Source organism: Arctopsyche grandis, chromosome 1 (assembly GCF_051622035.1).
Source record: "Arctopsyche grandis isolate Sample6627 chromosome 1, ASM5162203v2, whole genome shotgun sequence".
NCBI lineage: Eukaryota > Metazoa > Arthropoda > Insecta > Trichoptera > Hydropsychidae > Arctopsyche > Arctopsyche grandis.
Window position 1 is genome coordinate 42,196,943 of NC_135355.1, and position 14,103 is coordinate 42,211,045.

A 14,103-nucleotide genomic window follows, 5' to 3' on the forward strand; every position below is an offset into this window, starting at 1 on the left:
TATATGAGCTAGGAGCCGCCAAACATCTATAAAATCGCCTCGTTTTTACACCCACGAAACGAGTCCAGCGTGCTTATTTAACGGTCGATTTAAAAAAAAATACGCCGATAGATGCACAGAAAGTATCTTTCTTATACTGATGATGAAATTTTTTTAAAAATTGGTCCAGTTTTGGAGAAAACAGTAAAATACGAAACCTCGATTTTGTCAATTTAAAATACGTTTTATCTGGTCGAAGCGCAACTGTCGCATTCACTCAATATATATATATTGTCGCATTCACTCAATATATACATCGAAGAAAGGAACGGTAACAAAATTAAGGTTTCAGGTGTACAGCCCTCTTAACGGTGTTGTAAATTAGTAATTGTGATTGTGAATTTTTATTATATTATTTTTATTTTTTTTCTAATTATCTTACTTTGTTATTTTTTATCTTTTAATGTTTAAATTTTTTTCTTTCACCTACATACATATATGCGAAAATTTTAAAATGGTTTTTTCTTTTAATAATTCTTTTTTTTGTTATCAATTTTGTATTTAATAAAAACTGTAAATTTTCCTAACAAAATAAATAAATAAATAAATTTATCAGCCGAAGGATTTTTTACTTTGATAAACTATATTATAGTCCAGTGATAAAACGAAATTGAATGTTGAAATTTTTAAATTTTTGCTCACTTAGTATAATATAATTTTAACCAGTCTTGTGCAGAATTTTATAAGATAATTCAAGAAAATGAATTCATTTTTTCATAAATGTGCGTCCATGATTCTTTAATCTTCATTATAAATAATTGAAGTATTTAGAAATGTTTTTGGAAAAATATGTCCTGGTTATGAATTTGGAAAAAATGGTCATCTTATTTTAAATGGTTATGAAATTGACTGTAAAACAGAAAGTGCATATTTTACATTAATCAAAAATACCCTCTTTTGTATGTCTGAATATTGAATAAAAAGACAGTAGATGAATGACATACGTACAATGATTTAGAGCCTGTGAACTCCACCGCCATTAATATGAATTATGTAGGTTTTGTGTTTTACATTATACATATGATCAAAAGTCAAACTTGGTTATTACGAGATTCAAACAATCGACAGTATACATAATGTGATGTGTCGGAACGTGTAAGGGTTTGATATTATTTAAATGAAACTAAAATTTTTCTTCAGGAATGAAACACACTTTATTACTAGAGTTAGAGAAAACATTTACATAAAATTAAGAAAAAGATAAACTTCTATTTACCTTAAGATACAAAATAAGCATTAATTAACACATTTATGTACAGAAATTGTTTATCAATATTGATCATGTTTACTTTGTTTCATTTCACTCATTCTATATAGTCACACGAGACATGTAAGCGTAAAAATCAAAATGTAGTCAAAATTTACAATAAACCTTAAAACACAAACGTACGCATTGTATAATATAATTTGTATGTAAAACTATATGATAAATCAAAATAAAAAGTATTAAAGCGAATTCGGTCTGCGTATGCGTATTCTACAGATGCGATACAAATCAAACATAAGCTCGGATGTAAATAAAATCAGTTGAAAAACACTATTGTTTTGTTTATATTGTATGTAATATAAGAAAAAGTCACGTTGTTATCAGAACATTTATTGAATTTTATACAAAAATTGCGTTCGATAGCGGCAAACTCTTCACGTCGAAACTAAAAAGAAAAATACAGTATGTTATACAAAAAAACGGCTTTACTTCAGAATAAAACTAAAAAAAAAATAAAAAATAAAAAAAACCCAGCTAAATCTTTTAAAATAAGACTTTTCTTCATGTTAACATTAATTAATTGTTCTGGTCATTGGTCAGTTTTTTCTATAAATGTAAAAAATTCAGTACTATTTCAATTATAATATATGGTCAGAAATTTTCAAACTAAGTAACCAATTAACATATGTATATGAATAGGATTGAAATGAGATTTCTTTACGAACGAGTTGACGTACTGCAATCTGAATATACATTGTATTTCTAATAATAATTAATAAAAGTGGTCTTGTTTTGTATTTATTATAAGTATTTACTTACTTATTGTATGAATTTGCTTTAAAAGTTTACACTTAAAATGAGAAAAAGAAAAATTAATGTATTTTAAAATTAAAATAAAAAATGTCTCAAACTCAAAATAAAAATGATGAAGTTATATATATATATATATATATATATATGTATGTAATATAAATATACCTCTGCTTTACTTGTGTTTGGACTTTTTCTTCTTTTTCAATGCTTTCTTCTTATTCTTCCGCTTCTTCTTCTTCTTTTTGGGTTCATCTGAACTGGAATTTTCAGAATCGCTAGCGCTCTCTTTCCACTGCTTCGACTTTTTCTTCTTGGCCTTGGTGCGCTTTTTGCGACGGCGCTTATGAGTTGAGCCGGACGAGCTGGAGCTGGAACTGCTGTTGGAGGAGGTGCTGGAGCTCTCCGAGTGGTTCCGCTTTCTAATGCTAGCCAGCTCCAACTGAATCGTCGGAACTTCCCCTTTAGCTTCGGCCCTCTCCGGAGTTTTCGGCTGAAGTTTTTTATGATTCTCGTTCGACTCCTTGACTTCCGTTTCCGAATCGACAGTCTCGTCATAGTCCGGCACGAAACTGGCTTCATCCAACGATGACTTCTTCCTTTCCCTATCAACCACGTTTGTCACTTCTTTGGTAATCGACGGTTCGTTGTTTGATACAGTCTCGCCGACTTCCAAGCTGTCTTTTTTTGTCTTCTTATCGTCTTTGTCCTTCTTGTGTCTCTTTTCTCGCTTCTTGTTTGATTTCTTTTCACTGCTTTCGCTTCTATTACGCCTTTTGTCAGACCTGTCCTTCTTCGAATTGTGTTCGTCTCTGCTTACCGGCTTACTGACTCTCGGCGGACTTTGATCGTGTTTAGTATCTTCGGGACGGCTCTTGCGCTTATCGTACGGAGCGTCAGACTCGTGCCTTTCATTGTGACCCTTCCTTTCTTCTTTTCTGGCTTCGTCCTTGTCCTTGTTTTTATATTCGGCTTCGGCTTCGTCAATTTTTGAAACGAATCGCCGATAGTTGCCTCTCTCCCGGTTGGAATCGAGAGTGATTCTGCGAGAGTCTTTCTCGTAGCGCCTGTTCTGTGGAGTTTTAGATCTTGATTTTATGCGCTCGACGGTACTATGCAATACCCTATCGTCCCACACCCTTCTGGAAGGTTCTTCTACTTTTCCTCCTAGTCTTTCTTTCACCGACAATTTCGGTGGAGGGGTTTTCTCCTGCCGAGTCTTACGACTTTCGTTCATTTCAACGGAACGCTGTTGGTCGGTGTTGTTCGACGGTATCGTAATGTGTATGTCGCTGACTTCTTTCTGCTTGGGTTCCTTTTCGAACAAGGAAGACGACTTTGCATCGGCACTCTCGTTAGAATACAGTTTGGCTCTGTCTCCGCTGATTTTCTTGATTTCGATAGGTCTGATGGAGTTGACTGCTTTGGCAAATATCGCGTTTTCAGCTCTCTTTAGAACCTCCGAAGTGACTTTTCCAGACTTGACGTTAGGTGAAACGATATCTTTTAAGTCTTTCGGCTCTACCAAAGTCGACTGTTCATCGTCCATTTCCCACTTCGACAGTTCCGGAATGGGGGCTAAGACTTCGCTCTTCATTTTTTCTTTGCTATCCAAAGTGTCTGCTTTCGATTCAATGTCGTTTTTTTTAGACTCGGCATGGTCAAATGAGTTCTTTTCATTGTTATCTTCAATTTTCAGGTTAGCATCTTTGACATAAGTTTCGATAATGTTTCTATCGATACCGTCCGACAATATATCGTTGTATAGATCGGGAATGATGGGATTTGATATAGTAGCCGGTGTAGCTTCGGACTTATTGGCATTCGTTGATTCTTGTACTGGTACTTTGTCTTCTGTACTTTTACTTTCAAGCTTCTCCATATCTGTTTTCTCTTTTTTGTCTCGTTTCTCTTTCTTTTTGCGTTTATCATCCTTCTCTTTCTTCTTCTTCTTTTTATCTTTAATCTTCTTGTCCCTGTCCTTACTCTTATCATCGTCGAACTTCTTATCCTTGTCGTGATCCTTCTTCGTCTCCTTCCTATAATCTGCAGATTCCCGAGATCGTCCACGCGCATCAACACCACGAGCTTTCGAACGTTCATCTTTGGCATCTCGTCGGGGTGAAATCGACTGTCTCCTTCGTTTCTCTGCATTGTAATAATTACCATGCTCCCTATCCTTCTCGGGCACATCCCGATTCTTATCATATTCTTTGTAGCGTTCATCCCGATTCCTTTCATAATTCCTATCGTAGTCCCTATCTCGTCTATCACCTTCTCTATATCTATCCTGTTCACGGTAATCCCTATTCCTCTCATTGTTGTATTCTTGCCTATGATCTCTACCAGATTTTTCATGTACGAAGGCGTTATCCCGATTCGAACTGTTAACTCTTGGATGTCCTTCTCTATTGTGTCCGGTGACATTCCTCTTATACATCGCACCGTCCCTCGCATAAGACGAATTATCCCTCGGATGAGGAGCCTCACCACCAACGTGAGAAAAGTTATCACGCATATGACCGATGTTATCCCTTGGATGCGGATTTTCTCTAGCTTGAGGTGGTCCTTCTCTAATATGAGGTGGGCCTTCTCTAATATGCGGTGGGCCTTCTCTAATGTGAGGTGGTCCCTCTCTAACATGAGGTGGTCCCTCTCTAACATGAGGTGGTCCTTCCCTGACATGCGGTGGTCCTTCTCTGATATGAGGTGGAACTTCTCTAAACGGTGGACCATTTTCTCGATAATTCGAAGGTTCGCGATACGGAGGCACTCCTCCAGGTCCTTCCCTCATCACTTGGGGTCCTTCGCGGAACGACGACGGCGGACCGTCCCTGAACGGTTGGGGCCCGTCTCTAAAGCCAGGAGGCCCGTCTCTGAATCCAGAAGACGGCCCTTCCCTGAAATTGGGAGGACCGTCTCTGAAATTAGGAGGTGTGCGGTCCCTAAATCCAGGCATCATTTCATCTCTAAACTGTAAAACGTCTCTGAAATTACTTCCAGGACCACCGTCCCTAAAGCCCATAGGATGACCTTCTTTAAATCCTTGTTGAGGACCATCGCGGAACGGCATTCGCTGGTCTCTGTAATTGGAAACGGGGCGCTCGCGTTCCCTGTTTCTTTCGTTGATGCCGGGCGGGATAATTTCTTCTCTCCGATCGATGGGCGGATGTTCAAAACCGGGAGGCGGGGGTTGAGTCCCTGGCGGAATGTCTTCGAATGGCATAGGACCGTATCGCATACGTGGTCCAGACTCCACTCCAGGTGGAATCATCTTCATTCCCATCAGAGGTTGAGGATGACCTCCAGGAGGACCGTTATTCCGTTGATTATACCTGTTCATACAAAAAAAAGCATTAAACTCTTGCACAATGCATACGCTACGACAAAAAAAAAAATATTAAAACTGAAGAATGACTGTGTTTAAAAAAAAACGATAGGATGGTCTGTGACGAGTAAACCGATATATGTATGAATATCAAACTTGCCCCTGAAAGTGAAGTATAATGAAAATTCAATAACCACAAACGACTTTAATTATTTTCGAAATATAATATTGAAGTATCATTATAGCCGTAGCCGCTATATACATACATAAAGGCGGTATGAATTTGTGTAAAACTATGACAAATAATATCTATTGCTGGAATAATTGCGTAGTTTTATTAATTAAAACATTGAATCGTAGTAAGAATAACACTTGCGAGTGTTGAAAAATTTGAATATATTTGAAATTGTGTCCAAAACAAAGTTTTTCTTACTACAATTCACTAATATGTATATCTGAAAATAAATGGAGACTAAAATTAAATTGAAAAGCTCACTTTCACACATGATGTGTACATATTTTCAAATTATGATTTTATGTATTTATATTTCGTAGCCGAGTCGTACGCATTTTGAAATAAAGAGACAATGCACATGCAGATAGTGAGCTTTTACAATGTAAACATTACCCATATTTCGTCTTAACGGCGAAACATAAAACAAACTTCACAATGCAAGATTTTTCAGTTCCGACGGGTCTTCGCTCTTCGCCAATCTTCTACGATGTTAAAAGTCTGAATTACGTCTTGAAAATTACACTTCGGTACTAAACAATAAATTACAATCTTCTCTCAATAATAAATCATACTGAAATTGAAAACAGTGTGTTTGGAAATCCTCAACGCAACTACATAGGAAAGATAAAATGTGAAGGTATCCCGGAATTTAAAAACATTCGTACATACATACAAGTCCAGATTTATATATATATTTAAAAAAAATGTAAACAAATAAATTAAATATTCATATGAATTTAATTCTTATTAGTTACTCGTGATTTGCATTAGAACTAAATGATTCAATGAAAAAACATGCAAACCATCGATAAAAAAAATTGATAAAACAACCATCAAACATTAAAATGATTTTGTAGAGCATTCGAACCAATTATTAGATCAGATAAAAACACACACACACACACACACACATAGGAACAGTGAGACGATGAAATAATAGAGTAAGGTAAATACAGGATGCAGGGTCATAATAAATGCATTTTTTTCAGTGTCGATAATTTATTTTCCCCCTATTTTATATAAAAAAAAACAAAACAGATATTTACTCATCATCATTATGAAGACACCTGTTTAAGATTAACCCTCTCTCTCTCTCTCTCTCTGAATGCATGAGACACCATCGATTTTTCTCAACGCAACAATAATCAGCAAGACACGACGACGACGTATAGATTTTTTTTCGGCTAATAAGTCTTCGGGAGCAGTAACAATCTTCTAATGACAATTTTTCATATCCTTATATCCCAGGCGTTTGGCAATAACTTCACTAATTTATTATATAAGAAGGCCGGTGAAACTTATGAATTCATTCGAATTCAAACTCAGATTAACTTTCACAATAAGTAATAACAAAAATATATATACAACACTACATCATATATACATATGTAAGGCATCATGAATAAAAATGCAGCGGCAAGCATTATATAAATATTAACCAAATACATTTTATGTATACACTGTAAACGCACTTTATTATTATAAGTATTACTAAATATTCTAACGATTGGAAACAATTATTAGTTTATTTACTAGACTAGCGATTCTTAACCTTTTTTGTTTCTCCCCTTTTCAAAATCAAGTTACAAAGGAAACTAGTTGCTTTAAAATACATTTATCAAACTTAAAAAGATGATTTATTTGTTCATCTTCAAGATAGTGTATACCAGGTAGGTTAAGTTAAAGATTTATAAATTGGCAGGCCCCCCCCAAATCTTTCTGAAGATTCCACAAACCACTGGTTAAGAACCCCTAATCAATATAAACATTATAAATATAAATTACAAAAAAAATAAATAACAGTATTGTAAAAAAATATTTGACCGATAAGAGTTAATAATTTAATAGATTATTATAATACATGTTATACTTAATAATTCTATATCACAGATCAATACACATACAATAAAAGTTTGCTTAATTATAATAGAGTTTTCATCAATGACTTTCACAGAAATTAAAACAATAACCGTGTAAAAAATGGTCAGTATTTTTAAACAAATATTAATTTCTTCCTGACACAAATCAAACAAAGTCACCGATCAATTAAATACAACAAACTCTATGCGCACATTTCAGGTGCGAAAATAACTGTATCACAATGGTAAACGGATTATTCGGCAAAAAGCGATCTCGTGCAAGTCACTAAAATCTCGATCACGGAACATTTGGCACTCGAGTTTTCATAATTACAATATTTCGCGTATGTTACTTTCGATTGATGGAGTTTATGGGTGCCGGACGTTCCGTGATCGAGATTTTAGTGACTAGTCACCGAACCTTATCACAGTATGTATCACATTTTTATAATATGTAACTAGAAAGGAAATTGACAGTAAAAATAAATTAACATTAACAATATAAGTATATAAAAAAAAAAAAACAGACAAACAATTAAAAGTTGATTCAACGTTCATCATAAAATACAACATACAAAATCGGATATTGAATGTAAGGCACTCAATATTTAGCCCTTTGAGTGCTGACGTCTTTTCTGTTGAAAGCCCGCAACAATTTCCAACTACAATTATTCAGAAATCCAATAGAAAGCAGGAATAAAAATTGTAGCTAATCCAACAAAAGGATTTCGAGTTTTGTAAAGGTGTGCTTAGACTCTCTAATATATCTTGCAACAATATAAAATAAACAAAACAAGTCTATTAATGAATGTATTTTTCCAAAACTATGTAGTTGCCTCTTTTTCATTGTTGTTAAAATGTAATGCTCACAATCTAAATGCCAAGCCACAATCTAAAATGCTCAGCAGTTAGAGATTTCCATCAGGAAATTCTGCTATGGTTATAAATTCAGAAAGTACGGTGTAAACCAGTCTTTATAAACATTGACACGGATTACACGACCCATGTTCAATGCATATTTTTTCAACGCAACCTGGAAAGGCTTAGTGGGTAGTATTCTTGTTTATTTTTTACATACTTAAAATACAACGCCTATCGGCGTTGGTCAGCATTCAAAGGGTTAAATAAAGGACATATGGTCACCGTAGATATAACATAAATTAGCCTTTTGGTAAATCTAAAATAAAATCGTATTATACAAATGTAAGCACTAATTGACATAAATTTAACACCGAGAAAACTCACATCATCATCGATCTATCAATTAAATTCAAATTATCACATTTCAGTTAAAATCAGTCTTCGAAAACACAATATTTGACCGATTCAAACATAATACACACATCGTCGCATACATATATAATCAAATTATGTACATATATTAAATATAATATCTGGCTTGTTTGTTATAAACCTGGTACGAATCAGGGCTGTGCAGTTGTTGAAAATCGAATGACTGCGACTATGATTTCTCATTTATATTTCAACTTACAATTACACTCGGAACGAGTCCACTCAGACGTTACCCGCAGAGTCAAAAGTATATGTTAGGAAAAATGTTAATCTTGTGTGCTTTTTATCTTCCGGCTTAACCCCAGGAAGAATTATTAGGCGCTACTTGAGTATGCGGTCTACCTTTGAATCGCAGTCGACTATTTTTTTTTATTTGTATCGTAGCAACGACCTGTTTATTATAATTTTTGTTTTTTCCTACCACCCCGTAATGTTGTCGAAGCATTTCTATCAAAATATCATCAGCAGCGAAGAAAATACCGACCCTAACAACCTAATCTTAAAAGAATAGGGCCAACCCTAACTTAACCTAACCTAACCTGACCCTTAAATAAATAGGTGTTATGTAATCTGCTAAGATATGTCTATTTTTTAAGTTTTATTTCATCAATATTTTCACAAAAAAACACCTATTTATTTAAGGGTCAGGTTAGGTTAGGTTAAGTTTGTCAGCAAGGAAACCCGAGTGGCTGGAGCGGCACACTAACGAGGCACTCAGAAGGGTATCCAATCGGATAGACGGAGCGGGACTATCGCTTGCAAGGCAGAAGACGAAGAGGAAGAGAGGCGATCTTTTTCATCCACCGGCGAAAGCTGACGCCGCCGACTATCAACATAGGAGAGCCGGTACTGTTTCAGAATTCCCTGAAATATTTGGGAGTCCATCTGGACAAAAAACTCAATTTCCGGGAGCACGCGACAAGGTTGGCCGAAAAAACGGCAACAGTAACAGCGGCGCTGGGACGACTGATGCCAAACTTCGGAGGGCCGAAACCAAAGAGAAGGAAGCTGCTGAACAGCGTTGTCCATTCGACGCTTCTCTACGCAGCACCAGTCTGGCGGATTCCATGGAAATAGAAAGGACGAGGAAAAAGTTAGCCTCAATACAGCAGAGAAGCGCACTCAGAGTAGTCACAGCGTACTCGACTGTCTCCGAGAACGCTGTTCTGGTAGTTGCAGGAATAGTCCCGATAGGTCTGCTCGCGAAGGAGAGGAAGCAACTCTTCGACGGCTCGAGAGGCAATGCATCGGAATCCCGAGAAGCAGCGACACGCAGGCGGAATGAGATACGGCAAAAGCTGATGAGGTAGGACGAAGAATGTAAAAGACACTGGACCTACAGGATCATCCCGTCCGTGGGCGACTGGGTTGAGAGGAAACACGCGGATACCAGTTTCCACTTGACACAGCTGCTGACGGATCACGGCTGCTTTGGCAAGTACCTCCACAGGATCAAAAAGGAGGCCGAAACAAAATGCTACCACTGCGAAGCCGAAGTGGACGACACAGAGCATACCCTTTTCGGGTGCCCAGCTTGGGCGGAAGAAAGAGAAAGAATGGAGGAAATCAGAGTGACCTCACCCGAAAACCTGGGCAAGAAGCTAATAGAGAAGATGGAAGCTTGGGTAATCATCGACACGTTCACGTCAACGGTAATGCGCAAGAAGAAGGCGCACGAACGAGAGAGAAGAATGCAATGCGAGATTGATGGAAGAAAGAAAGAAAGAACGACGATGATTGAATAGACCCCCACTCTTTGAAGTAATACACGAAAGTCCCAGAGAGTGGAGGTCGGGGGTGGGGTTTAGCCGGAAAAATCCAGCACTACCCTGCAGTTCGGACTGTAGGCTGTCTTCCGAAAATTCCCCACCTCCAGCGCAGCGAAAAAAAAAAAAGGTTAGGTTAAGTTAGGGTTGGCCATATTATTCAGTCTCACCATCACACGCGAGAACTGAGACAGAGCGAGACCGCATATTAAAGTTAAAACGTGGAGGTAGATCGCATACTAAAGTAGATATGTGAAGGTAGACCGCATACTAAAGTGGCACCAATTATTATTACACGTGCCCAATTAATCGCAACTTAAGCACTTGATCGCCACGCGATTTTAGAAACTGATTCAACCCCTGACACCACCTCTTGAATATATCACAAACCAACGGATAAAAACATTGACTTTTTTCAACTTAATTAGTATCACAGGATATTTTTCGATGTCGCTGTGAAGAAACCAAAATTAATTTCGAGTCGTAGCCTTAAAAACGAAGGTGGGCGGCTTGTGGCGATGAAGTGGTTAAAACCCATTTGCCGCAGCCTGGGTTACTGATTGATGATGCGTGTCAACTAAGTTTACTTACGAGTGCTCTCGTATAGTGTCAACTTGGTATTAACAGCATATGTACGTGAATATTGACTCACTAATGAATGTATAAAGCTAATGTTTGTGATGAAAATGACTCAATGTACGCAGATATCCGAGATGCAGTATATCTTTTTCTCATGTTTATCACAAATTGAGATATATAAATGAAATTTATACATGGTCACAACAAAAAACGTTATCAATTGTTTACTGTGTACGTAGAAAATATTAAAACGAAATAAGATCCAATTGACATTTTATAATTGGTGTCGGATTCTAGGAAAATGCCAGAGTCGCGTTTTTCAACGACTCCACAGCCTTGAATTTAAACACATTTAAAAATATCACATTACAATATCAATTCAACATCAAAATATTTCTTTTATAACAAAATATAAGTAATAGAACAGCAAAAATAAAATGTATAATACAATCAAAACACAGGTATTTAGGCATACATAAACAAATAAGACTTATATCTGAACAAATTATTGATTGATGGAACAAAAAATTTCAAACTACAATCTGACATATTATTATAATACGAATATTAGTCACAAAGTTTTGATACAATTTTCGACTAGTTTTTACGTGCTAATTTTTACAAACAATACTCATCGAGTCCTACAAAAAAAAAACCACATATTTTCAGTGCAATTTTCTTAATACAATTACATCTTTATATGTAATTATTAATCACAGGAAACAAATTGCACTTCAAAAATAAAATTAAATACACATGTAAAAAACAATTTCATAAATTATATATTTTTCGCATCGATTATATATTCTACTTTGAGCGGAATACAAATTTATTTTTTTGTACAAATTCAAACATACATACAAACATTACTGCCTAATACAAATATAATACATATAAAAAGAAAGTCAATAATTTGTTCAGACAAATAAATACCTGACATTTTTAAAAAATTGAAAAAGTCCAGCATACCTGTTATGCGGTGCGTTGACGGGGCCAGGGCCGGGGCCGGGGCCAGGGCCAGGGCCAGCTCCGGAACCAGTGCCGTAGCCGGTAAAATGTCTAGGACGGGGACCGGTGGGGGGTATTTGACGAAGACGTTCCTGACTATTGGCACGAGGAGGACCCTTGAACGGCGACGCACCCACAAATCTGCAATAAGTCAAAACGCAAAATTAATATCTAACGAATTGTGTCAACCTAGCGTGCTACAATGATCAAACAACAAAACAAATGGCTAATACAGTAAAAAATAAATAAAAAAAAAAACACAAATGTACTACAATAAAATTCGAGCACATAAAACCATTTTGATAAAAAATAAAATAAATTAATGACGATTATGGGTCACCTAATTATGATTGCAATTTTTATACATGTGCTTGGGGCCATAATGCTAATGATTTGGGGCAACTTGACACTTAAACCATAGCAAAAATGAAACAAATCTTTATCTATATATATATATATATATAAATGAATGTCTCTGTGTGTGTGTGTGTCTCGTATAGGCTGCTAAACCACTCAAATGATTACGATAGAACTTTCAGGATTTGTTGTATGCATGTCCAGGAAGCTTACTGTGAAAAAAAAACGGGAAAAAACCTCATAACACTATAGCAGCTGCGCGGTTAAAACTGTTGAACGTCGCCAGGGGCCGGCACAATTTTTTAAAAATTAAACTTTATATATATTCACATGTACATGCATATAAATCCGTTTCCATTCCCGTTTTTGGGCGATTTTTTTTCACAGTAATCTTTCCGGACATGCACGAAACAAATCCTGTAAGTTTCATCGTAATCGGTTGAGTAGTTTAGGAGCCCAAACGAGACAAACAGACAGACAGACAGACATTGATTTATATATATATATATATATAGATATATAGATTAAAATAAATATAAAATAAAAAATTAAACATAATTGTATCATCGACCAGAAACGATTGACGAAAACGTAATACAAAAAGATATCAGCGGACTGAAACAGTTCGCGCAGTCGTGAATCATATATAGACAGTAGATAGGAATATTTTATTACAAAAATTATATAAGTTAGGAATAAATGGTATAGTATTAAAGTGGCTTTCAATCATACTTAAATAATAGAAGGCAAATAGTAAAAATTGATAAGGTGTTATCCTCTGAATTTGTAACACCTCATGGAGTGCCGCAAGGGTCCAAATTGGGACCCTTATTATTTATATTATATATAAATGATATTGTTAAGGTAATTAAGATGTGTAAAACACATTTGTTTGCAGATGATACATTGATATATATGATTGGAAAGAATGTTGATGTAATGTCTGAGATTTTAAATATAGAATTAAATTATGTGAATGACTGGTTGTGTGAAAATAAATTAAAGTTGAATGTGAATAAAACAAAAATGATGTGGTTGAATGGTAAAAATAAAAATATATTGAATGAAATTAGAATTGATGATAAGTTAATTGAAAAAGTTGAAAATATAAAATACTTAAGTGTATACATAGATTCAGCACTAAATTTTAAAATGCACGCTGACTATATAATAAAAAAAATGGCTAGAAAAGTTGGTATATTATGTAGATTAAGAAATATTTTAAGTAAAAAAAGTAAAATTTTAGTGTTTAATTCAATTGTCTTGCCACATGTGGTTTATTGTGCCACTGTGCTTAATTTGTTTAGTGGCCAAGATTTAGAAAAAATGCAAAAAATACAGAATAAAGCTATGGGAGGTATTTTGAATGTGAGTAGATTTAAGAGTATTGGAAATATGTTAGATGAATTAGTATGGATGAGTATTAGAATTACTCTAAATATTAGTACATTGTCTTTTGTTTATAAGTTAGATCATAAGTTATTACTTAAGTATTTTGATGATTATATAATAAGGAATAGAGATAAACATAGTTTTTATACTAGAAATAAGGACAAACTAGTATAAGTTATATAAGTTAATTATAAATTTTAGAGTTAAGTATTAAGATGTATTTTTAAATT

At 35.2% G+C, this 14,103-nt stretch overlaps 1 protein-coding gene across 1 annotated transcript in view; it reads right to left on the minus strand.

The window, feature by feature from the left end:
• Nucleotides 1-1,172: 1,172 nt before the first annotated feature.
• Nucleotides 1,173-14,103, minus strand: part of snama (something that sticks like glue) — a 28,448-nt gene continuing 15,517 nt past the window's right edge. Inside the window, exons 17-19 of the mRNA XM_077436351.1 lie at nucleotides 12,086-12,265; nucleotides 2,225-5,391; nucleotides 1,173-1,691 (exon numbers count right to left, since the gene is read on the minus strand). Of these exons, the coding sequence (XP_077292477.1) occupies nucleotides 2,232-5,391; nucleotides 12,086-12,265 (3,340 nt within the window). The 3' untranslated portion in view covers nucleotides 1,173-1,691; nucleotides 2,225-2,231. The remainder of the gene's footprint in view (nucleotides 1,692-2,224; nucleotides 5,392-12,085; nucleotides 12,266-14,103) is intronic.